This window comes from Tenrec ecaudatus, chromosome 18 (genome assembly GCF_050624435.1).
Source record: "Tenrec ecaudatus isolate mTenEca1 chromosome 18, mTenEca1.hap1, whole genome shotgun sequence".
NCBI classification, from domain to species: Eukaryota; Metazoa; Chordata; class Mammalia; order Afrosoricida; family Tenrecidae; genus Tenrec; species Tenrec ecaudatus.
This window is the reverse complement of record NC_134547.1, coordinates 44,495,952-44,522,829: the sequence shown is the minus strand read 5'-3', so window position 1 is coordinate 44,522,829 and position 26,878 is coordinate 44,495,952. Positions and strand designations below refer to the sequence as shown.

Here is a 26,878-nt window from a genome sequence, read left to right as displayed (position 1 = left end):
TCTACACTGTAACTTCCTGCATACGATCTACACTGTAACTTCCTGCATACTATCTACACTGTAACTTCCTGCATACTATCTACACTGTAACTTCCTGCATGCTATCTACACTGTAACTTCCTGCATACTATCTACACTGTAACTTCCTGCATACTATCTACACTGTAACTTCCTGCATACTATCTACACTGTAACTTCCTGTATACTATCTACACTGTAACTTCCTGCATGCTATCTACACTGTAACTTCCTGCATGCTATCTACACTGTAACTTCCTGCATGCTATCTACACTGTAACTTCTTACACCACAAGGACTCTAACACCATAAAAGTAGAGAAAATAATGTTCAAGAAGCTACGAGGACCCCAAACAAGATAGAACCCAAAAGAAAATCATTATGACACATCAGTCAAACTTTCCAATATCAAAGACAGGTTTATTTAAATTTGTTTTAAGACTTAAAGTAAATTCTGTAATATGGTATCTGGGGTATCAAAAAGTTTACATCATATTGTGATTGACATTGACGTAGTATTCTCCTTTCTGCCTCTTCTCTTTTTTGTTCTCATATTTTTTTATTCAGTGTGTATGTGTGAATTAGCTGAAGGTTTACAGAGCAAATCCATTTTCCATTCAACAATGTGTATATATTTTTTCATGTTATTGATTGCATTCCTTATAATATAACATTGTTTATCCCACCTCTTCCCTGTACTTCCTATTTCTAGTCCTCTTTTTGTCATGGGATAAATAATGCCCTTTTTATTTCAAATGTTTGGTTATTCTAAGGATTGTGTGTCTCTCTCGAGTTATTGTTCCCATTATAAACCTATCTGTTCTTTAGCTGAAAATTGAGCTTTTGGGGTGAGTTCAATTCCAGCTAGGATGAGTGACAAAAGGCCACAATCTCAAAGACTCTGCTCGTCTTTATCCAACCAAGAAGCCTGTACTTTTTATGATTTTTCATTTTAGTCTGCGTTTTTCTCACACTCTGCCTCAGGGCTGCAAATATGATGCCTTTCAAAGCAGTTGTTAGCAGTAGCCAGGCACCATCTAATTCTCAGCGTCTCAGAGTAGAAGAGGCTGATGTGCACAGGGTACATGTCTATTAGTCCATTAGGCTAATAGTTTCCATTTGTCTTAGATTTTCTTTACTCTGTTTTCCTCTAGACAGGGAGAACCCCATAGTGGCAAGACCCCAGTCACTACTCCCCAAAGTAGCATGCAGAAGAACACTGTCTTTTTGAACTCTGTTACTACACCAGTTGACTTTGTTATCACCGGAGACTGGACTGTTATCCTTAACCCTCTATACTCAGTATTCTTCTTCATTTTTTAATATTTTCTTTCCTGTTATAATTTGCCTTTTTTGGGGGGACACAGGGTATCCTAATACTTTTTACTCTTTTTTTTATGGTTTCAAATTTTGCTTTCTACAAGATCTTATCTTTTTACCATGTTTTTTCCTAATTTGTTTTCTTCCCTTCGTGGTATTGTTGTTTGTTTGTATCAAGCATCTCTAAAATATATCCATCACATTTACCAACGTTATTTCATTTAGGCCCTTGCCTTCTTTTTCTTTCATTAACCCAAGATATATCCTCTTACCCTAAATATTTTAGTATATATCCCTATCTAATAAGAAATGAGGTGGTTTTTTTGTATAACCACTAGGCTTATCATACGTAAAAAAATTAGCAACAATTCCTTAGTTCATATTACACTTATCTCAAAGTGTTTTTCCATTCTTAATTAGAATCCAAGAGATTTATACATTGGAGCTCTGGTGGCATAGCAATAATTTGAAATCATCAGCCGCTCCACAGGAGAAAGACAAGGCTTTCTACTCCCATAAAGAATTGCAGTCTCCGAAACCCACAGGGGCAGAGCAACCCATCCCCACGGCATCTCCATGAGTCAGAATTCACTCACAGTGTGTTTGTTTGTTTGTTTGTTTGTGTGTTTGTTTTTCATTTGGGCTGTTAGATCATTTATTTCTCTTAATATCACTGTTTAATCTAGACTAATTCTATTAATTTCCCCTTTCTAATGTGTACAATACTTTGTTTTGGCGGCTAAGTTCTTATTTATTAAAATGAAATACATGTTTTTAGTTTTTTCTTTTCAGATTCACAGTATAGCCCTTTTTAAACAAATTAACCTGGTCTAGAAATAGATGAACAGGCTAAGAAGACAGTCATAATGTCAGACTTAAGAAACTTATAGTGTGCCAAAAATACAAAAAAAAACTATATATAATTTAGAGATATAAAATATTTTAATTTATTTTGCCTAATATTATTCCTAAAAATTGAGGTGTAACATCATTGTATAATGAAACCCCATATGTCCAGTAGAGGAGCCCTGGTGGAGTCGTGGACACTTTGAGCTGTGATCTGCATCGTCAGCAATTCAAAACCACCAGCAGCTCCCCGGGAGAAAGACTGAGCTTTCTACTCCCATAAAGAAAAGTTACAATCTCAGAAACCCACAGGGGGTTGCTGGGAGTCAGCATTGATGCAATGGTAGTGAGTTTGGTTTGGTATACATCTAATGACAATTACATACCCTGCTGGGCACAGGCCAAAAGAAACATGGGTTATTTTTGAGAAAGATATATAAATTAGAAGATGTAATCTGAACCTGCAAGCTTAAATATATGAGTTACACATGTTCGATCCCCTGGGAAGAACTCAGCCTTCTTGGAAAACCAAGGAGTAAATCATTCCTTTTGAAAAACATTGCCAATGGACCACACTCTAACTCTGGGTTTAGTAATCATTGTAAATTGCCAGGATCCATATTTAAGACAGTGCCTAGGCATAAAAATAATGTACCATATATACTTTAGGATAAGCCAACCCGAATATCAGCTGAGGCACCCAATTTTACCACAAAAACTGCATTAAAATGTGCTGAAAAACTCGGTTTATACACAAGTATGTACAGTAATTCTGCCAAGCTTATGCTTGGGTCCATCGCCATCAGCTTCACTCGCCTGCTGAGTAAAGGTTCCTAGGGACTATTTTCCCAGTTATAAGGCTCACATTCCCATAGCTAAAAATGAACAGTGTTGGCTGTTTCCTTTTCCAAAGGGACGTGAATATTTAGGACCTAAACTCTCAATGTTGATTGAACACCAAGAGACATCAACATATATACATAGTTTCAAGTCCCTGAAGCCAACTAAACTAGGCTCCACCTGGGGAAACTCCTATCAGCCACTCCACAGCATACTATTTTTTGTTGTATCAAAAACTAGAAGCTAAGGCAAAACTATTATTACAGGTAAAGGAACTTTCTTACAGAGGCCAAGGAAATAAATCCATTTGTACCCTGAATTTTTAAAATTGAAAAAATATATATCATTTCTTTAAAACTGTAGTGACTATATATTGTTTCCTGAAATGCAGTGTTGAAATCTAAAGAAGTAACTTAAAAAAGGAGCGTCAAGACCTTCTTCCCCTTATGTTTACACATAGCTCAATATTTTATGTATAACACTAAATGTTTTGAGAGTAATGGAAAAATGTTGGAGAGAATATGTAACTTGGTATAATTTACTGTAGAGAAAAGTCACAAAATGGAAAACATATTTAAAGGTCTCTTTCACGGATACATTATTTCAAATTTGAAATTCTAGAAGTCTGATCTGGCTGTTGTACTTCTTGTTGCAAACATGAAGCTAGCGTGGCTCGCTCTTCAGAGTGGCAGTACTTGATATTGATGGCAGAGTGCCTTTTCATAGACTCTTACAGAAACTCTTCATAGTATGTGTTTAATAGACCAGTTTGGTTTGGCATCAGCTTGACATAAACTTTTGGTTATCCAAAGCCCTTAATTGCTTTGAAGTAAAAGCCCAGTGCTGCTCTTTTTTATTAAAATCATGCTTTTTCCTGTTGTTGTGGTCTATTTTGGAAGACTAAGTTGTAATTTTTGCATATGTTCTACATAATGCCTCATTAGCAAAAAATTCTTGTATCATTTACAAGTAGCCTGAATGTCTGTGTTGTTTTGAACAAAAATCCGTATTAAAATTTAAACAATATAAAAATGCACATTTTCTGCTTATTAAAAAGGAGGTCTTAAATTAAATGTTTAAAAAGGAGGTCTTAAATTAAATGCAAAGCAGTAACCAGTGAACATATGTACATAAGCATTGTAGTCAGAGTGATTTTACCTTTTATTGACTTTTTCAACTCCAAAAATATTTACGCTCTCACCAAATGTGTAGCTAGTTTGTACTAAATGTTTTTCTTTAAATAAATGTTAGAGTGTTTACCATCTTAATTAAAAATTATGTGAGTGATTGAATGTCCCACTGGTGGAAATTTAACCCATAAATGTTTCAGATAGTCTCACTTGTCTTCTCCCCTTTGGTGGACAATAGAAAGTCAATTCTTATAATGGAAAGTTTTTTGTTTGTTTTTTTTTTTGCAGCTGGTAGAATAAGAAACTTAGTTTTACAGGTTCTTTCTTCTTCCTGTATACACAGAATCAAGATTTTTTTTTAGCTACTTTTTGCATGGAAAATTGTAAAGCTACAGAAAAGTTTTAAGAGTAGTGAAATGAACACTCACATAGCTTTCACCTCTTTGCGTGTACAATAAGCTATGCCCAAGCAGAGAAGCCCTGGTGATGCAGAGGATCAGCAATCAGCTGCTTGGGGTGGGCAGTTTTAACCTACCAGCTGATCCACCAGAAACAGATGTGTCAGTCTGCATAAAGACTACTGCATTGGGAACAGTATAGGCCTTTCCACACAGTCCTAGTAGGCCCATCTAAGTCAGAAATAACTACACAACAATGGCAATACACAAGCAAGCTGTTATTCTCTCTCATTCTTTTTATGAACCATGAGACTTAGGTACGCATAACCAACACCGTGCAGCCATCGCATTCAAGACATTTTGCAGTGACAGCATCATAGACTATATGGTCCATATCCAAATATCGCCCATTTCAAAAATAACTATTTCGTTGCGATTTGATTTGACGTAGGAACAGATAGCGTGCATTGCACTTGTGGTTTTGCTTAAGCTTCTTTATTCTAAAGTGATCCCTACCCTTGTGCAGCCCATCAACAGTTGTTTGCAGAACGCCCCTCTGCAAACTGTGGGAGTATCTGATTGCCCACCCCACCCACCCCCGATTTAATGACAGGTGAACTCAGGGCAGTCATGGCCATGTAAACGTACCTGCAGAGAGGGGTGAGTTGTTACTGTTTTTATATGTACTCACTAAACCCATACTATTTGTCTTGAATAGTTTATAATTTTCCAAGAAAAATTATATAGATTCATAAATCATTTTTCTTAATCCAGCTTTTTCTATTGTATAATAAGATTTCTCTTTGATAGCTACTTGACATTATGCATTTTCAATAAACCACTGAATTATCACCATTAATATCATCATATTAACTAGTATATTTGTTAGCTGAAGAAAATTAGAACAAGTCCACAAGAACTGGTATATCCCACTTGAATTTAGGGACCGTTTAAAAATAGATGTGATGCATTCAATACTAGTAGCTGAAGATGAGCTAACATCAGGGACATCATACCTGAAGAAAGCAAAAGGTCTTTAAAGCATGGGAAAAGTATGGTTACCTTTGCTTTATTGAGTATATGAAGAAATTCAACTCTGTGGGTCATAACAAATCATGGATAACCTTGTGCAGAATGACAGTTCCAGCACACTTCATTGTGCTTATGCAGAACATTTACACAGATCAAGAGGCAATAGGGAAGCGTGTGTGGCTTAAAGTCAGGAAAGGTACGGGTCAGGGTTCTGTTCTTTCCCCACACTTTTTCAGTCTGTGTGCTGAGCAGATAATCCAGTAGATGAAGAAGAATACAGCACCAGGATTGCAGGAAAACTTCCAATATACACATGATACAGCTTTGCTTGCTGAAAGGGAAGAGGACTTGAAATACGTATTGATGAACATCAAAGACTACAACCCTCAGTGTGGATTACACATCAACATAAAACAAAAATCCTCTTGGTATCATGATAAATGCAAAACACATTGATATTATCATGGATTTCATTTACTTGGATACGCAATGCCAATGGAAGCAGCAGTCAAGAAATCAAAGTACCTATTGCATTGGGAAATTTCGCTTAAAATACCTGTTTATAATGTGAACCAGCAAAAATGTCACCTTGGGGCCTAAGGGCTATCTACCCCAAGCCATGATATTTCCACTTGCTTCATATGCATGTGAAATTTGGATAAGGTACAAGGAAGACCAAAGAAGAATGGATGCATTCAAATTATGACATTGGCCAAAAATACTGACTATACATATTATGGACTGCCAGGAGAACAAATAAATTAGTCTTAAAAGAAGTACAGCCCTTTGTCTCCTGCTGGCCACCGTGGTGCCTGCTCTTGGTTGTGGGCCCTCCTCACCTAAGACAGAAAGATGGTGACTGCAAGGAAGACAAAAAAAGCCGCTGGAGTCCATCAACTCTATGTTCCACCTCATTATGAGAAGAGGAAACTGTGTGCTGGGCTGCAAGCAGACCCTGAAGATGATCACCAAGACAAAACGAAACTGGTCATCCCAGCCAACAACTGCCAGGCCTTGAGGAAATTTGAAATAGAATTCTACACCGCATTGGCCCAAACCAGCGTCCATGTCTACAGTGGCCGTAACATGGAATTGGGCATGGCGATTAGGAAAGTACTGCAGAGTGTGCACACTGGCCATCATTGATCCAGGTGATTCTGATAGCGTAAGAAGCAGGCCAGAACTGACTGGTGAAAAATGAATCTTGAAATATGTTTCTTTAATAAAACTGACCAGAGCTTGTGTGTTGTTATAAGTACAACCAGAATGTTTCTTGGAAGCAAAGAGGATGAGGCTTTGTCTCAGGTAGATTGAACATGTTATATGGAGGGGTCAGTCCCTAGAAAGGACATCAGGCTTAGAAAAATAGTGGGTCAGCCAAGAAAGTGGAAGACCCTCAATGAGCTGGATCGGCACACTTACTGTAACAAAGGGCTCAAATGGCCCAGGGCTAGTCATTGTTTCATTCTTTCGTGAATAATGTTACCTATGAGTCAGAATTGACTCTAAAGAACGACTTATAAGAAGGAAACAAATTAGAAGAGTCAGAAGAATTCATCTTTGCCAGAACTTGATCCACCATTTAAAGGACTCTGGCAAAACTCTACTTTTCTGAATCTCAGCTCCCTCTACTACCAAATGAAAAGATTGAAATGAGTAAGTGGGTTCTCCTACCTTTAAGCAGTATTCTCCATGGAGACTTGTCTTTGAAAGATTATCTCTACCAAACAAGTGGTATTTATTAATTCAATTAATTTCCATATATGGTTTCAATCAAAGACTTAGATAATTGCATTTGATAGTTATTAAGTAACATATGCTATACACTGATCTTATATAGTTTGAGCATTAAAATTAATATTTTAGTTCCTTTTGCAATTTAATCGTTGCTAAATCTACACTTCCCACTGAGCCTTGTGAAATATTAAATATAATTCCTAAATTCTTGGTGCTACCATTGTAAATCTGTAGTTGCAGTTAATTAAACTTGATTATTCTTGTTTCCTCCAAAAATAGTACTCTTAAGAAGATGAGCCAGGATTTGGGTTCTTACTGTCCCCAGTTCTTGAAAGTGCTTCCTACATTTACATCTGAGTGTGATTATTTGCATGTATGGATACGAGCATAATTATCGCCATCTCCTTCTGGGTGGTGGTGCTGTTTAGTTGCCATTGAATCTATTCCGACTCAGGGCAACACCATATGTGTCAGGCTAAGAACTGCTTCACAGGGTTCAAGGCCATGGCATTTTAGAAGAAGGTCACCAGGCCTCTTTTCCAAGGTACCTCGGAGAGGGTTCAAAGCACTAAATCTTCCAGCTAGCAAGCAAACACTCAGAGTAAGCAGAAACGTGCCCTTTTTTTTTTGTTTGGGGCGGGGAGTGCGGGCTTTATACAATCTTAAATCAGGGGACACTATTTTCATCTATGAATTCAAGTACCAGTTTATAGCACAACAATTACCTTCCAAATGGGCTTTTCTCGCCTACCTCATTCGACTGACCAGTAACCTTCTGTAGCCCTATTCAGAAGTGGTATCCCTGCTAGTGTTATATGTGTATCTCTTGGAAGAATTATGAATGAGCTGCGTTTTTTAATAATATCCCAAATGATGGTCATTTGGGGGGGGCAGAGGTTTCTGTAGCAATAAGATTGTTGTCAAGTTTGTCCCTTAAATTTAGTCAGCTTAAACAATTACAAAGAGCCTTTATATTTCTAACTCATAAATATTTGACCTAGGGACTTCCCAAAACCCCATAGCATATCTTCTGTGCAAAAGCTTTCTCCTACCCAAACCAAACCCATTGCCAACAAGTTGATTCCAGTCCTTAGTGATCCTGTAAGACGGAGTAGAACTGCCCCAGGAAGTTTCCAAGATGAATCCTTAGGGAAGCACACTTCCATATCTTTCTCTGCACAGCGGCTGGTTGGTTCAGACTGCTCACCTTTCAGTTAGCAGTCAAGTACTTACTCACTGTGCTCCCAGGGCTTTTTTTCCAAATGTCACTGAGCACTGTATCATAGTGACTCAGCCTCGGAATTGAAGAAGTCGTCTAACTTTCATCATCTTCATGATCGTGAAGAATGAAATGTCAGTAAGGTATTGTGTCTGGAGATAGAAGTTTACGAAGTCTTCACTAGAACAGAGGTTTTGGTGCTTCTAAGCTTTCATCTTGGGCTATACATTACATAGCTTCACTGAAATGCATTTCCTTCTCCAGTGTGTCTGAGGTTTTAAGTTTCTGACTCTCCAGTAGCAAAACTGGAGTCAAGTGTTTTTCAAGGCTTCCATTAGAAATTCCTTTTTCAGAGTTTATTACTTGACTGTTTCAAATTATATGAGAGAAACTTGGCACAGAATTTGTTGAACTGGAATACTTTTTCAACATGAAATCTAATTTATTTCAGTTTGTTTTTAACCTAAAGATGGGCCAACTCTTCTCACAGTTTTAGATGTGATCATAATTCTCAATCTTTATTTGTGTTTTCATTAAAAAGAGAGAAAAGAAACTACATTTTCCAACTTGAGTGTTCAGTGTTTTCAGAATCCTTGTTGAAAAACTTGAGAAGTGTATTTTTGCCGAGTACTTAATTGGGCTGCTTGCTCTCTGTTTACCAGTCATTTCACCATGTGTGATGCAGAGTGTATGCATCGGGTAGTGGCTGTCAGCGTTCACCCTGCACAGGTTTTTCTATTTAAATGCTATCATCCTGAAGATTTTATATTATTGACATATTGCTGTGGATTGGGGCAAGAAAATCTTGAGTAGAGGTCACTGAACATCTTCCTGCACATAAAATTAATCCTGAATCTGTTTCTGAAAATAACCCAATCTGGGCTTTCCTCCGCTTGCATAGAGGTCTGGGACTGGCCACTTTAGCAATAGTCATCTTTTAACTGCATTTTCGCTCCTGATTTTCTCTCAATCCCACCCTTGTCCTTTCACTATATTTTATGTATATTGAAAAAATTACATTGGTTATCAGGTTTGAGTTGATATACATTGTACACTTTCCTAAAGACCCGACCACATTCATCACCGTGCTGATTTTATCTTCTGTTTACTTTACACCATAAACTTCATACTTTCAACCTAACCAGCAGCTTGTCTTATTATCCTCAGAAAATATACAATCATAATAATCACTTTTGTATATCCAAACCCACTACCCTGATAGTGCTGACTCATAATCACCCTATATAAGGCTACTGAAACTATAAATCTTTATGGCAGAAGACATCTCATCTTCCTCCCACAAAATGATTGGTAGGTTTTAATCACCAACGTTGTAGCTAGCAGCTAAATGCTTAACCCACAGAGCTACCAGGGCTCCTCACTAGTTTGTATGTTGATATTGTAGTTAGGTACCATCAAGTTGGTTCCAATCCATAGAAACCTTATACACCACCACAACAACAAAAAACCACTGCCCAGTCCTGCACCATCTTTACAATTGTTCTCATTGGACCCATTATTGCAGCCACTGTGCCAATCCATCTCATTGAGGGCCTTCCTCTTCTTCACTCCCCTCCACTTTACTAAGCATGTTGTCCTTCTCCAGAGACTGCGGTCTCCTGACAACATGTCCAAAGTATGTAAGATGAAGTGTGGCCATTCTTGCCTCTAAGGAACACTCTGGCCTTTAATGTCCAACTTTCTTCACATGCATACGAAGTAATTGAAAATACCATGGCTCGGTTCAGATGCCCCTTTGTCCGTAAAGAAACATCCTCACTTTTCAGTATTCTAAAGAGCAGCAGATTTTCCTAAAGCAATGCATCTTTTGATCTCTTGACTGCTGCTTCTGTGAGCATTGATTGTGGATCCAGGCAAGATCAAATCCTTGGCAACTTCAATCTTTTCTCCATTTATAATGATGTTACCTACATGTGCAGTTGTGAGGATTTGGGACTTCTTTGCATTGAGTAATCATATTGAAAGCAGCAATTCTTTTGAATCATTTTATTGGGATGTCTTACAGATATTAAAACATTCCAAAGTTCAGTCACCTCAAGCAGACTTGTACAATTGCTACTACAATCAGTTTCACGACATTTCTTTCTTCTTGAACTCTTGATAGCAGCTACCCCTTTATCCCCTCCCTCTCACACCCTACCCCCCAAGAACCCTCCTCATTTTTTTCCTATAAAATTTTTTCCATATCTTACATGATCCAGTAGATCCATTCACATACAATTCTCTTGTTCCATCCCATCAAGTGGGATTATGCAGTTATCAGTACCATCAGCTCCCTATTTGTCCCCCTCCCCCACCTTCGTTTCCCATACTCCCAGAGAACCATCACTCCTGATAATGTATCTGAAGGATTAGCTATCTTAGCTTTCCTGTACTCAACAATCTTAAATATGCAAATGAGCATGCATACATGTAACATGATTAATGAGGTAAAACAAATAAAAAACATAATAGTAAGGGTAGGACATAGAAAGAACTAGAGGATAGTTATGCGGTTCATCAGTGCTATACCACACCTGGGATTTTTCATCCCTTCTGTGTGGCCCTTCTAAGAGGAATTGTTTGAGTCTCCACTACATCCACGTCCCTTCACATCTATTTGGTTGTTTCTCCCATGGAAAACTGACACTTAAACAGTAATTATTAAACCACACATCCATGGTGAGTTGGTTTCTGACAAGGAGAAGACCTTTCAATAAATGATGTTAGGAAATTTAGATTTCCACATGAAGAACAATACAACTTGCTCTGTGCCTCACACCATACACAAAAATTAATTGGAAATGGATTAAGGATCTAAATGTGCAAACCGAAACCACAGAACTATTTGAAAAGAAACAGGGACAACACTGTCAGGCCTAGCTTTTGACAATGGATTGATAAATATATAGCAAAAGCACAGACAACATAAGACAAAATATATAAATGATACTAACGAAAAATACATTTTTTTCCACCGTAAGATTCTACCAAAAAAAGTGAAAAGACAAGTTTGTCGCCTCGGATACTATCTTTGGAAACCATATATCCAAAAAGAATTAAATAAGATGCAATAATATAAAACTTCTATATTTATCAGCAAAATGTAACTCAGTCATAAAATGAGTAAAGGACTTGAATGCACCATTCACCAAGGAAATGTCCATCCACCCTCAAAATGTTCACCAAACATGAAAATATGTTGAACATCATTAGCTATCAAGAGACATTCAAATCAAAACCAGAAAGAATGCTGTTTCACTCCTATTTGGATGGCTAAGATTCCTACAAAAAAGAGAAAATAACAATTGTTGCTGAAGATTTAAGGCCCTGGAAACCCTTACCATTTCTGGGAAGAATGCAGAATCGTATGGTGGTGTGGGAATCAGTGTGATGCTTATTCAAAGAGCTAAAACTTGAACTACCATATGACAGTAGTTCCATTCTTAAGTACATACACAAAACACTGGAAAGTAGAGACTCAAAAGTTTGTATTGCAATGTTTATTGTAGCACTATTCAGAGCCCAAAGGTGAAAACAAATGTTCACAAACAGATGAATGGGTAAACACAACATAGTACGTGCATACAGCAGAATGCTACTCAGCCAGTAGAAAAAATAAATGTTCGATATATGTTACAATACGGCGGGAGCTTGGAGATATCATGCTGAACAAAGTAAGCCAATCATGAAAGGACAAATACTGTATATGCTCATGTATCTAAAATTATAAAAATAGACAAATGTATAGAGACCAAATTTTACTATGGGGTATCAGGAGTGGGAGGGGGACAAAAGGGAAGAAAGGTACTAATATTGCAGGAAAAAAATCAATTAAGAGTAGAGTGGTACTGAAAATTCTTATAATTTCTCTCAGTAAGTTATCCAACTGTAAAAAGTATACGGCAAAACTGTGCAACCAAAATAAACCAAGCCGCTGCTGAAATTGCTTATGTATAACCAAACCAAAAATCTCCTGGGATTTGGTTCCTTGTTTGGGAGATTAAAAGTCATAGTGTCAAGGGGCAGCCCAGGTAAGTGGTGTAAGAATGTCCTCTTTACATAGTGCTTGGGCTCTCGCAGCAGCTGGAGAATAGCCCTCGGAGACTCGGTGATTGGACTCCATTAACCGGGAGCAGCAAAGGAGGGAAAGTCAGCAGTAAGAATATGGAGTGTGGGTCTGAATTAGCTAGCCTTCATGTACCGCTTCCTCTCTTATCGTGAGACCAAAGAACTACATGGCGTTCAGCTACCATTATGGAACATTTTAATCACAGATTCCATAGGTGAATCCTAAACAATAGGTGGGGGGGGAGTGCAGAACAGAATCTCAAATTCTAGTGTACTTTCGGGAGTCATGACACTGTTGCTTTCAAATAATTGTTAAACCTTAAACCCCAAAATACCCCTGAGATCATCTCAAATCCAAATAATAATGTCACTTCATTAGTAGAAAATGTCACCCATGGACCCCACGAGCACTGCTCTTTTAAGAATTATATATGGGATAAAATTGAAAACAGCAATTTGAAAGTTTTGTTAAGAACCTTAAGAGGCGCTGTGTTTATGTTAATGAAGGAGGACCAACTCCAAACAGGCAACGAGAATGATTACACACTTGAAGAATGTAATCAGTGACACAAATTGTATCTGTGGGAACTGTTGAATTGGTTGAAACACGCAGGTTGTGCATGGAATAGTTGTAATCTATAGAGCACTGACTTACTATTTACAAGTACTTAAGTTGTATGTATGCCCACTTTGGGGGCATTATTAAAATAAAAATGTCATTACCTGTTAATAACTTTATCATTTTAATTGGAAAATATTCGTGAAGGCATCTACCATTTAAGCCACTGACTGTTTTGGAATTATGCTTAGTTCATTTTGCTGTACAAAGAAAATTAAAATCTGTCTGCAATATTTCTATAACCTTAGATGACTGAATAGGAACCCATGTGGCATAGTGGTTACACATTGGGCAGACCTCAAGGTCAGCAATTCAAAGCCCCACCAACTGCTTCTCGGGACAAAGATGGAGTTTTCTACTTCCATAAAGAGTTACTGTCTTGGAAACTCACAGAGGGCATTTCTACCTGTCCTACAGGGTAGCTATGAGTCAGCATCAACTCAATGGCAGTGAGTGATAGATGAACAATTGGGTTATTGGCCCTTAAATTTTTTTTCTTAACAGTGATTATTCAAATATATCTGTGTTTTAATGAAAATATTAACATGTAAATGCAAGAAAAATAAAATACCAAGGACAACTGAAAAGAGCAGAAAATATTTTAAATTATTTCAATCATATTCTTTGCATCCATGTTAATAAATGTCATTTATTATTGAGTAGTCAAGCTCAGCATTCTAGGGAAAATAAGAAAGTTATATTTTAACTTCTAAATTTTGGGGAAACTTAGAATATTTTCTTTAGACTTTATTAAAATGTATGTCTCCATGCTTCAATTTTTTTTTAGCAAGCAAAGGTAATACTGAAGGTAACCATAGTGCGTGTCCTGATAGACTCAGAAGTACTAGCTAATATGTTATAAACACATAATTACTTTAATATTGTGTTAAGACCGTGTTAGTTGTCCTCACACAGAAGATAAACAAGGATGAGATTCTGGACATGACCCAGGTTCTTGTGCTAGTTTATCTCTCTGTGAGGACAACTAACTGTCCAATGCCAAAATACAATGAACTTTCAAATATCAAAGAAGAAAATTAAGCATTTCAAGTCCTCAGCTGGTATACAGATGTGTGAGCTTTGTAGTACATTTTCTGGTTCCAGTAGGGCATTGTGACAATTTTTCCAATATGTGTACGCTAGATAAGTTTTAGAAGAAAAATCACTCACTTTAAATAATGAAATTGTTTTCTGAGTTTAAGCTTTTTACACTATTTTTCTTATAAATTAGGTCTAAAGCCAAGCTTGACAACTTAAAAAATGTTTTTGAATGTGAAGTAGATTTAATTAGGGAGCCTTTCTCTGTCAGGAAAATAATGTGCTTTGAAAAAGGTATTCATTTAGATCTATGATTAACCTTTAACAAGATCTTCCTGTTAAATTCTACATTGCTTTCATCTCAGTAGGAAAAATACAAAATAGTATTGTAGCTATAGGGTTTCCATATACCCTGTGGATGTCAACTGATCTCTAGCAGCTTCAGGCACATCTGCAACATATTTAAATGCCAGCGTTGGGCATTATTAGTATAAAATGCTAAGTCACTTTTTTTGGTGGTAGTGGGGGGAATATTTTGAAAAGTTTAAACTCGAAGAGGAAACTCCAATAAATGGTAATCTTATGATGCCATCTGCTCCGAGGGTGTGGTGGGAAGAGGAATGAGTGCGTTGTGTATTTTTCATTTACAGAGAAGCAGTAGGGTTAGTAGAACCCTTGCTGTGCTTTCGTGACATCCTTTAGGAGGCTGTATTATCGATCATGATGGAGATGACACAGTCATCAAGTTTGGGGGCTTTCTTCAAAATGAAAGTCTGTGCATTTTTCAAAAGTTCAAAATAACGATTGACTGGTTTAAAATAACAAATCTGCTTAGGTATATAATAAACTAAAAGACTCAGCCACTGATGCACAAATATGTGCCTATTTTCTATTTAACATGAAATGAAAACTTGTGATTCCACCATTGAATTCTTTTTTCCTTGCCTTTTTTCCTTCTGTCTCTCTTAAACACAACTTCTAAGGTCAAATATTCGGGACAATGTAGAAATGATTAAGCTTCATAAGCAACTAGTGGAGAAAAGCAATGCTCTTTCAGTAATGGAAGGAAAATTTATTCAGCTTCAAGAGGTACTGTACTGTGATCATTTATTTTACTATGATGATACACAAATATCAAGAATTCAAAACTAGCATTTAAGCTGTTTGTTTTCTTAAAGTAAAATTGTTTTCACACTAAGATGTAATTTCTGTGATTGTTGGGTTTATGGAATTTGACTTCATATAGTTGTTATTTATAGCTGAATAACTAAAGCAATAACTGCTTAGACTTTGAATATTTGTGTCATCATTAAAATAACACGTTTATCTTAAATCATCTCATGGCAAGAAAAATTTTTTTATCTCCTTTTATCAGAATTCATTATCTGTTCATAGTACTGACAGTTCGGTGACTGTGTACATATATCTTCAATTCTAAACCTTTGTAAAATATCTAAGGTAGACCAGTGTTATGGAGGACAGTAATCATATTCTGTTAATTCTATCTTTTGGAGACAATTGTTGAATAAGGCTCTTTGTTGTTTTGTTTTGTCGCTACCATTATCAGAAAAATATTTTAGTATCTTTAATGGGAACTATTGATGTATTTATTTCAAACATTAGCAATTCATGTTAACTAGAATGAAATACACACACACCTCTCCACCACCACCACCCCCATGGTTCCTTAAGAAGGATAGTACATTCCGCCCCGCCCCCCCAGGAATGGGGCATCCGAGCGCTCCCATTTATTGGCACTGCATAATTAACATGGGTTCTGGAAGTAATGAACTCCAAAACATTCCAGATGAGCAGAATTCATAGGCACAGCCCTTTCTTTGAAGTATTGAGATAAGGAGAACAATAAAGTGATGCAGAAAATAAGACCATTTGAAGACTAAATTCACTATTGAATTAGATAAATATTTTTAGGGCATACTCTGGATAGAATTTGCATCCTGCAGGAACCTCCTTAATGCCAAGTAATAACTGCCTTTCATGTGCATGTGAGAAATTGAAGAAGTGAGGAAAGAGTTGCACTATTGCAGGTAGAAATAAGGAATTACAAAAACCTACTGCCAAAATGATTTGACAGTCTCTTGTCACTTTAATTTCCATTTAACATTGATTCCAGGTGTTTTGTTTCAATTTCATCCGTAACAACTATCTCCTGTAGCCCAGGTACCTCTTTTGAGAATTCGCATAGCTGGCCTTTGAGAGGACCAGGCCACAACAGTCAGCATGAGGTCAGAAGCTGAGAGAGGTGATTAAAGATAGTGTCTGTAGCAATGTCAGGACTTCTAAGACGCTGACTCAAAGGAGCTCAACAGCCATATTCATTTTAAATACGTGAACAAGAACCTTAGTAGAACTTAAGTTTAAAGTTAACCTTTTCATAGCTGGTAAAGCATTAAGTAATGTAGCCAGCTAGCCATTTTAAAAATGATCTAGCGTACTGGTAATTGACGTTTTATAAATTTACACAAGCAGTATGTAGTTTTTAAGTATGTGAAACTGAAATCAGATCATTCTCTTAAAAAGCTTATTTTGAAAAGCAAGATTTTAACTATTTACTCTTTTGAAAAATTTGAGTTACTTGTATTAAAATTCAGAGCTAACCGTCCAAGACAGTTCATCCAGTATGGTGGCACATTCTTTCAGTTTTCATTAATGTCTGTGATCGGCCTTTCTTTTGGCCCACGCTGCAGCCTCTGCAGACAGCACGATAACCACTGTAGCCACAGCACACAGAGAACACGGACAATTGCTGAGAGCGGTCACTATCAGCAAGCGAGGGTAGGAGAAAAGAAAAGTCAAAATGCTTTGCATAATGAGAGCTACTATCTAGATAGCCCTGTATTTTCTTCCTCTTGTTCCATTAAAATCAGAAACATGTCTTAAAAACATGGAGCCCTCATTTGTGATGTAAAGAATAAATCCTATACTGAGAATTTTAGTAGTAACTATACTTGACGCGTTGTAATCGTTTATTTAAAGCATTATCCAAAAATGATTTTTTAAAATTGTCTTACTGTTTGATAGAAGCAAAGAACGCTAAGGATCAGCCATGATGCTTTGATGGCGAATGGAGACGAGCTAAATATGCAGCTTAAAGAGCAACGTCTGAAATGCTGCAATCTTGAGAAGCAATTACATTCCGTAGCATTTTCTGAAAAAAGAATCGAAGAGGTAAGCTCCCCAAGAGTTCAGACATCTGTGCATTAAAAACTGTCAGTGGCTGATTGAAAAGAAAGAAAACCGAGACTTCATATATCAATATGTATTTTTAAATGATCAGCTACAGCACAGTTAGCACAACAAAGCTGCATCGCTCACGTAGTGTGTGAACAGCAAATCCATGCTTGAAGATACTTAGGAAATTAAAAACTCTTGAACCAAAATAAACCCTAACATTTTCACACTGATTCAGATTACTTATGGAACTTACTTTCTGAACCGGCTTTCGTCAGTTGAAATACTCAAACAAAATGATAGGAACCAGACCTCTTAGTAAAAAAGAAGGAATTTTTGATATTTTGCAACATCAACAATTTTGTGAAACTATCTAGTTGTTTTGAACTCCCCAAAAGAGGTTGTTTGAAATTCATCTTCTTACTATTGCTGTTCATATTCCCTGCCAGTGCCATCTTTTTCTGTAATCTGTAGAAAATGGAACTGAAGTAATATACATACAGTCCTGATCTTGGTACAATCTTTTATCTTTCTATGGTGTCTCTTACTAGGATCAGAATAGAATTTTGAGATTGGAGGTAAATTTTAAGAATAGTCTGAAACATAGGAAAAAGTTATAACTGCACAATGTACTTGTGGATAAAATTTTAAATAAGTTTTGGTGTACTCACATCTACAATTTAGTCATAAGATATAATTATTATCCTAGGTTTATTTCTAATATCTCTAAAACTATTAAGTAAATAATTTTCTTATTGTTTTAATTTATCAGGTTGCAATTGGCTATTTGTAAATTCCAGTTTAACCTGAGAAATTGTCCTCCGAGTACATAGTGGCTCTTACAATTTGTTTACACCATGTACCACAAATAGTTAGCCTTTTATCTCTTTATGGACCAAGTAGAAATTAATGTGGAATGAATATAATGAACAAATTCATGGAGGTAGAAGAGTAAAAAATATTATGTTTCCACTGACTTAATAGCAACCTTTTAATACATTCTTTATTGAGTTCTGACACATGTTGCCGTAATGCAATACATACGTTTCTACTAAATTAAAACAAGAATATTAATTTCAAGTTTATTTAGCAACTTGGAAAAATCAATGTTTGAATTAACTACAGACTGTATGAATGATCTACTTAGCGGCTACAATTTAGAAATAAAAACTGAAACATGTTAGACTCTGCTCATATGTTTTTTTAACCTTGATGTGGCATGATGCAATACTCAGCTAATCTGTAATTTTCTCTTCATTTTAGCTGCAGGATAGAATTAATGATTTAGAAAAGGAGCGAGAACTTTTAAAGGAAAATTATGATCAACTATATAACAGGTAAAAACATGGTTCCATGTGTTCTCTCATTCTCTTCTTTGAGTTCTGTTACAGCCACACATTTGATGTGAACCTCTACTACTGATTAAACAGAAATACCACCACAACGGATGAAAACAAGGGAAAATTCACAGATGTGCACGAGAGGAAGTGAAAATAGATTACTACAAAATCCTAGACACCAAACAAAAATATAAAAAATGTAAAGCTACTGCTTCTTGATCAATCCACCTTCTAGGTCTATACATGTCTAACGGTGGTGCTCCTACCTCTCTACCCTTCCCAGAGAATTCTCTACCCTTCCGTTTATCACCCATCAAAATTACAGTTTGGCATCCTCAGAGGACTCCACTCTTATTCCTTTGAAATCATCTAGGAGTTTGGTGAAAAAAAGGGACCTGAAGGGCAAGAATATGGCACTCTGAGGTACCTGGGGTACGGTTCCATTGAAATCCTCATAGGACAACCTGTCCTTGAAGGATCAGCAGCTATAATGTCGTGATGAAAAAGAATTCCTCAGTTCAAGGTTTAAGTTTCCTTAATAATAAGCCACATGACCATCCTATCCTTTGGTAAGATCTATCAATAATGATGATGCCTTTTAAATCCTGAAGAACAATCTCAGTAACCTTCTGAGTTGACCTTACTGCCTTGAAATTAACCGGCCCAGGAGAACCCATTAGATTGACCTTGTTTTCTGGATGATATTAGGAAATATAAGACTCGTCCCCATTATAACTCATTCCCTAAAATCATCTTCATTAGTTTCAATCTTGGTTAATTAGGTTTACTCGACCTTTCTTATCTACCTCTCTCTAGGTCAGTCTGCATTGTCTTTACATTTGAGGTTTACTTTCTAAGAACTTTTTGACTACCTTTATATGTATTACTGAAGTAATGCTTTCATGAATGAAACAGATTTACTGGGATTAATATTCAGTTTATGTTCACGTCAAATTAACATAGATCCATAGAGATAGGTATATCACACAGAGAATTCAAGATTAGAAGCTTAGGAGAAAATAAATTTGGGTATATATTTGCCTCAAATCAATAAAAGTCAGCAAAATGGTAAGAGATAAATATAAAGTTTCTGTAATTTTCATTATAGAAATGCATCAAAATGACAGAAAGTCTACTTTTTGAACTAGCTGATCTTTGCACAGCACTTTTTTATTATCACTTTTTTAAGGTACTTTAATTAGACTTAATGGAGCCTGGTGTTACACTGATTCCACATTGGGCTGCTAACTTCAAGTTCAGCAGTTCAAAACTACCAGCTGCCTTGTGGGGAAAAGGGCTTTCCACTCCCATACATTTATAGTCTCAGAAACTCACAGGGGCAGTTCTTCCCTGTCCTATCGAGTCACTGTGAGTTGGCATTGACTCAATGAGAGTAAGTATAACGAGACCTAAGTGTATTTCCTGAGAGAACTTATGTGCCGCCATGCCTGATCGCAGAGACATGTTTAAATACATTTAGTTTGGAATAAACTCCTATGTTTCTCTCCCTCTCTCTCTCTCTCTCTCTCTCTCTCTCTCTCTCTCTCTCTCTCTCTCTCACTCTCACTCTCACTCTTTCTCACTCTCACTCCCACTCTCACTCTCACTCCCCCACCAAACTCCCTTTGTCTGTATAGTAACAGAAACTGAAGCTCCCTTTTGAGGTATTACTATTAAGTTCCTTAACGGGAGCAGTCTTCTATCACTACTAAGAAAACAATTTCCCTTTGCTGCACATAAGAGCTGTACATAAAGCTAACAGGCACTATGCTAGGTACTCTGTATACGTTATTATAAATTCCCCAGAAAACCTTAACATGTAGATATTTTGAATGCCCATTTTATAGACAAGGAAGATAAAATTGGTTTAAATAACTTTTCTAAGTAAGGTCTTAAAACTATGACTAATAGAGGTACTTTTAGTTTTGGCAAGACTGTCTTTCTTCCACTGAACTACCCTGCCTGTTAGCAGAGAGGTTTTACTGAGGGAATGCTAAGGTGTTGGCTTACAAAATTGAGTATGTTCGTTGTATAAAGAGAAGCACAAGCATCTGTATATCAAGATAACTTTCTTTAAACTGCTTCCATTTTCCCCCTAATCTTCATAATTATGGTATTTTAGAAATTGGTCCCTTCTGGTAATGTTAGAAATGAAATTCTACTCCAAAGCTAAATTTGATCAAGTAATACAGATATCTGCAAGTGTATATATTTTCACATCTTTATGAATATGAACATCTTTATGTATATTATTAATACATGTTTATAGCAAAGAAAACTTCGAGTATGTTAAAATGTTACAGCTGATGATCAACATCTGCTTATATTGTTCAGACAGTAGAACATCACAAACTCATCTTCTGAGCTAAAGATAGATGTTTTAATTAATTTTTTAATTTTCTAATTTAAGCAAATTATAGCCAAAGAATGTGGGAATAGACTTTATTTTGGTTTACTTTGAAAAGATTTCTAAATTAATGTTCAAATTTATACTGCCATCTCTGCTGTTTACCTACTACTAGTAGTAACTAGTAACTGCTTTTGCACCAAACCAAACCAAACTCACTGCCATCAAGTCCATGTGGACTCATAGTGACCCCGCTTGGGTTTCCGAGACTGTAACTGTTTATGGTGGTTTTGAACTGCTGACCATACAAATCTCAGCCCAGTATGTAACCCACTATACTACCAGGGCACAGCTGTTTGCTCTCCTTAAATTAAGAGTTACTGACTGCAAGTTCAGATACCACTTAAAATAGTATTTTGGATTCTCCAGCAAGAGTAGACTAACTAAAATATTCATGTGGGATTGGTCTTCAATCCATTTACAGATCATTTGGTCTCCAGTATTTTATGCTGATTCCCCACCCCAACCCCCAACCCCATTCCTTCAGCCCTGATTAATTTTATCTACGGTATTTATTACTGATTATTAGTGGTTCCTGTTTCATATTATGCTCTCCATGGAATAAAGCATTGATCTATACTGGCATACATGTGAGTAATAATTATGTGTTTGACAAAGTAAAATGTCAGTGTACAGATCATAGTGCAACTTATTTTATCCCATATTTTATAGATGAGGGAATTGAGACTTAAAAAATAAATAGACTTCAGTAGATTCACATGGCATTGCCAAGACTTCAGTCTTTTGCCATTCCTTTTGGGCTCAAAACTTGTTATTTTTACCCTTATGCTTCACTACTTCTTAAGAGAAGTAATTGCACTGGACACTGTCTCTATGAAAGGGAAACATTCATGCAATAATGGGATAGTAGGGAATTTTTATTGATTGAAATTTATCTTTACCAGCTTGTAATTTCAAATTATTTATTACTGTAAATGAAACAAAAAGTATAATCTAACCACTACTTCTTGATTTACTCTTTCATCCCATTTTCAAACTTTTCTCAACATACCTTGTTAGAATAGAAAGCATCAAGCCTGACTGGGATTACGTCCCAAAAGAAATTTTGGGAAAGTTGAACTTTATTCATATTTCTATTATCATCATAAAAATTTTATTTTTCCATATAGGAAAACTACCTAAGAGTGTAAATCTAACTTTAGAGGGTTTTTTTGGTTAATGTTTTTTTTTAATTTAATCATTTTGGGGGGGCTCATACAATTCTTATAATCAATACATCCATCCATTGTGTCAAGAACATATGTACATTTGTTGCCATCATCATTCTCAAAACATTTGCCTTCTACTTGAGCCCTTGGTATCTGCTGCTCATTTGTTTAATGTTTTTGTGCTTAAGCTATTATTGTTTTCTATCACAGTAAAACAGAGACTTCATTATGCTACTTCTGTTTGAAGTTTGTGTGAGGTGTGTATAATGTATGTCAGAACATTTACTGTCATTATAATTCAACATCTAGCAAAGATACATAATAGCAAACACAAATATAAAAGTCCGCAACCTAACCTGAAAAGCATAGCCAGGTATGTAGTGTGTTTAAAGAATCACTGAAGAAACCCTACGAAAGGCATCCTCCCGAAGAATCCTTCCAGTGTTGGGGTTCAGGGCGTTGTTATGCATCATTGCTGACAGCCAGTATTCCTCAGACACTACAGCTACTCCCTGTCGCTTAGTCAGGTGATAGAATGTTTGTAAAAGGAGAGTATTTGTTTATTATTGAAAATTGGCTGGTTTTCAGGGGAAGATATGATTTGCATCTCATCTTTTTCAAATGAAATTCTGAGTGTGTTTATGACTTGAAATATGACATTAGAGAATCATCTGGTGAGATAAAACCCTCATGTTAGTATTTGGCATGTGCTGTTTTTAATATGCTAAAGCATTTTGATACACTGCCAATAAATAATATAGATATTTATGAAATGTAAAGGTTGAAAATAGATTTCTTGCAATTGAATCTTTCTGCTTGATGAAGGAGGAGCACTTGCTGCATGTTGTATTGTGAGTTGGGCTGTTACCTGCACAGTCAGTGGTTCAAACACACCAGCCATTCTGCTCTGTGAAGATCACCTCCTCCCAAACCCAAAAGGGACACGTTTTACTCTGTGCTACGGGGTTGCTATGAATAGGAATCCACTCAGAGGTAGCAAGGTGGGTTTTGGTTTTGATATTTGATCAGAGAGAAACAGTATGATAGATTATTGCACATCTCTGCCCCCTTTTTGGAGTCAGTCCAGTTTTAGGGCCATGTGATTGTTACAGATACTGATCCTTCAACTATAATGTATATGAGTAATCTAAAAACTTATTAAAATGTAGGTTTCATCACTCTGCCAGTCAATCCTGATTGAGTTTATTTGAGTTTGGGCCCAGAAAGTCCGTTGAAGGTGGTTTTAAATTGTTAACTCCCTGAGAAACAGTGATCTGATGCCGGTAAGAAAAAAGTTTCATTTTAGAATTTTGGTGTTGTTTAAATATATATATTTTATAAACCTATGATTCAATAGTTCAATCATATCAAGAAGAGTTGTACAGTCATTATCACAGTCAATTTCGGAGCATTTTCTTTTTTTCTTGTACTCCTTGTTATTAGCTCTCCAGTTCATCCCTGCATCCCCTAACCTACTATAGCCCCAAAGAACTATTAATCCAGTTAGCGCCTCCATAGATCACCCATCCCGGATTACATAGACCATAAGACACACAAACAAAAAGCAAAGGTAACAACAATAACAAAATAAGACATAAAAATCCTAGTTAAAAGAAAACAAAATAATAAAAATTAGGACAACTTTAAAATGGGTCAAAAAGAGAGATTACCATATATACTCGACTATAAACTGATCCTAATATCAGCTGAGGCACTAATTTTACCACAAAAACAGCATTAAAAATGTGCTTCAAAACTTGGCTTATGCACGAATATATACGGCAACTACGGTGTTAGAAACTAACCTAACTACATGTACCATAATCCACTTTCCGATGCAAAAAGTCTCGTTTTTTTTTCATGTGATACACCTTTTAAAAATAGGGTGATTTTCTTTTTTAGTAGTGCTAATCATCTAGTATCCACAGAGTGTATCCAAAAATGCTGCTAGCCAATCCTATTTACTGTGCTCCATTTCTGTAAAGTCAGCACCTGTGCTCCACAGTCTCTTTAGACTCATCGGAGGTCCTTCAGTCAACTTTGAGCACTTCACGCTTCACAGAAATCAAACGCTTGTGTCATTTTGGGCATCGTTTGACCTTAAGAGAGTGGACTTTCTGTAAACATGTATTTAATTTTCACTAGGCCTTAACTAAATAATAATAATAATAGATAGATAGATAAAAAATAATAAATAATCCAAACTTACTGCCATTAACTCAGTGCTGACTCATAGCAATTCCCTGTGGGTTCCGAGACTATAATTGTTTTAAGAGTGTAGAAAGCCCAGGCTTTCTCCTGCAGAGCTGCTGGTGGTTTTGAACTTCCCACCATGCAGATCATAGACTGACATCGCAGCACTCCTGCAACATAATGTAACAGTGAAATGTGCACAAAGATCAACTATAGTCCCCCCCCTCAGTTGTCACTGTAGGCAATATATGAAAACATTTTTTATGAATAAAAAGTTTTCAAAGAAAAAAAAGTTCTCAAAGACTGTTCTCATATGCAGATCTAATCATACACACAGCCCTTACAGAGAAAATGGAGCCAGATGTGGCTCACCATTTATAGTTACACAGATGGCTCCAAGCACAGAGGAATACAGTAAATTTAAGAGGAATTCTTCATGAAACTCTAGTGGAATGTAATCCTAAATTTAGAGGGAAGATAGCAGTGGACTAAATTCAGATTGACTTATGCTGATTTACACTAGTATTTGTGGGTTTAGAGAAACCAGGCTGCTAAATTGTTCTTAATTTAAACACATACAGCTTCTGATGTTTCTGCCAGATTAGCTGTTGGTGATCTTCTTGCTGGTACTGATGCTATTGGAACACTACTGTTTCTAATTTTTGGCGTCTGATATAATGTAGAGTTGTGTGTATTTCATCATGCTAATTTTTTTCCGAGTGGTACATGTTTTCAATAATAGAAGACACACACATATATATGTACATATTCTCTCACATATATCCATGTATATATGTGTTCACTATATATACTTTACCCAGAAATAAAAACTATTTGTTCTTTATTTTAAATGAAAGGAATACTGTCTTTAGTATTTGGAGTTTATATTTTATATGGATTTCATTTTTAAGCCTAGGTAATTATACCTTTAATAAAATTTAATTAAAATATTGGTAGTTCAGAGCCATGTTGCTTTTTAAGGTTGCATGTGTAGAATGATAACAATGAGAGAGAAAACATATATATTTAGAAAAACTTCTGAATTTACGTACTTTCAGGGTCACATTAAAATTTTATAATATTCAAAATGTAAAATGAATATATAATTTTGCTATTTGGAAAAATATGCCCACCAGAAAAGTGTAAGTTTCAAAAAAATAGATCTTTCTGTTGGGGCTGGCGATTAACAGTCTTCTTTTAGAATTAAACCTTAAAACTAGCTAAGAGCCGCAATAAGTAGAATTTTCAAAACAGTTTGTCTCCCATTTACTTCAACATAAAATCATATATTATAAATTTTGGGTTTACTTACTGGGCCTCAAAAAAGTAGAAATGTCAATGCTGATGATTGTTCAGTCATATCAGGCTTCACAGGTAATGATTTGCTGCTGAGACACAGATCAAGATCAGTGTTTTCAAAACCTGGCTATCACCTGTGAGCTTTCTAAAACTGAAATCCTGGGCCTTGAGAGCCTCATTTCTGAATCCCAATAAGTGTTCTTAGTGCAGCGGGTGTTTAGACCAATGTTAGTGTTTAGATCAGAGTTTGGAAACCACTGATCTCAAATAATCTTTATGCATTCTGCATACCTTTTAGTTTTTTTAATTGTTTCTTCTAATCTGTTGGTGTATTAGTAGATTTTCACTCTAGTGTAAGCTGTAATACTTTTATTGAAGAGTAATAATTCTGCTCTCATCCTTCTTATCAGGCACTGAGCATTGGTTTCATCCCAACCACGTGTTATAAGTAAAAGTGCTATTTGATTTTTAGAAGAAAAAAAAACATTACCAGTACTTTTAAATAATAGCAGAATTATCACAGTGTGGTTTAATGTGCTATCATTCTGTGACCACTGTTTTATACCTAGTCATATTATCACAAACTCTTAAACTCTTAGAACGTTTGTTCGGGTTCTGAAATAAAAGATCAGGTGGAGAGTGACTTTTCTCTGTTAAGATGACTTGAATGGGGGAGAGAATGGATGTGTGCATTGTCTGCTGCTGAGGTTTGAATTGTGGATTCCTCTGGAGTATGTACAGTATCTGAATTCCTTTACTAGTCCCACAAAAGCTGCTCACTGCCAACTTTTCTGACTTTAGAGCTCTAAATTAAGGCCAGTTCCTTTGCTCATCCCACAAGCTCTTTCATGTTCCCTAACCGCAGCCTGAGAAAGGCGCCTTGGTTTCAACAGCAGCAGACCAGCATATGTTTACTTAATTCCTGAGACATGATGACAGTGGTCTCGGTGCCACTAAAAGCTTCTCTCTGTATGATTTTCCGTTGAAGCTGACTTCCAAGTTTGTCTTGC

The 26,878-nt window shown here is 36.3% G+C and overlaps 1 protein-coding gene across 2 annotated transcripts in view; it reads left to right on the top strand.

The window, feature by feature from the left end:
• Positions 1 to 26,878, top strand: part of RPGRIP1L (RPGRIP1 like) — a 136,854-nt gene that overhangs the window by 21,253 nt on the left and 88,723 nt on the right. For both annotated transcript variants that reach the window (XM_075536595.1, XM_075536594.1), the window contains exons 7-9: positions 15,252 to 15,357; positions 17,311 to 17,457; positions 18,724 to 18,797. In XM_075536595.1, coding sequence (XP_075392710.1) covers positions 15,252 to 15,357; positions 17,311 to 17,457; positions 18,724 to 18,797 — 327 coding nt within the window. The remainder of the gene's footprint in view (positions 1 to 15,251; positions 15,358 to 17,310; positions 17,458 to 18,723; positions 18,798 to 26,878) is intronic.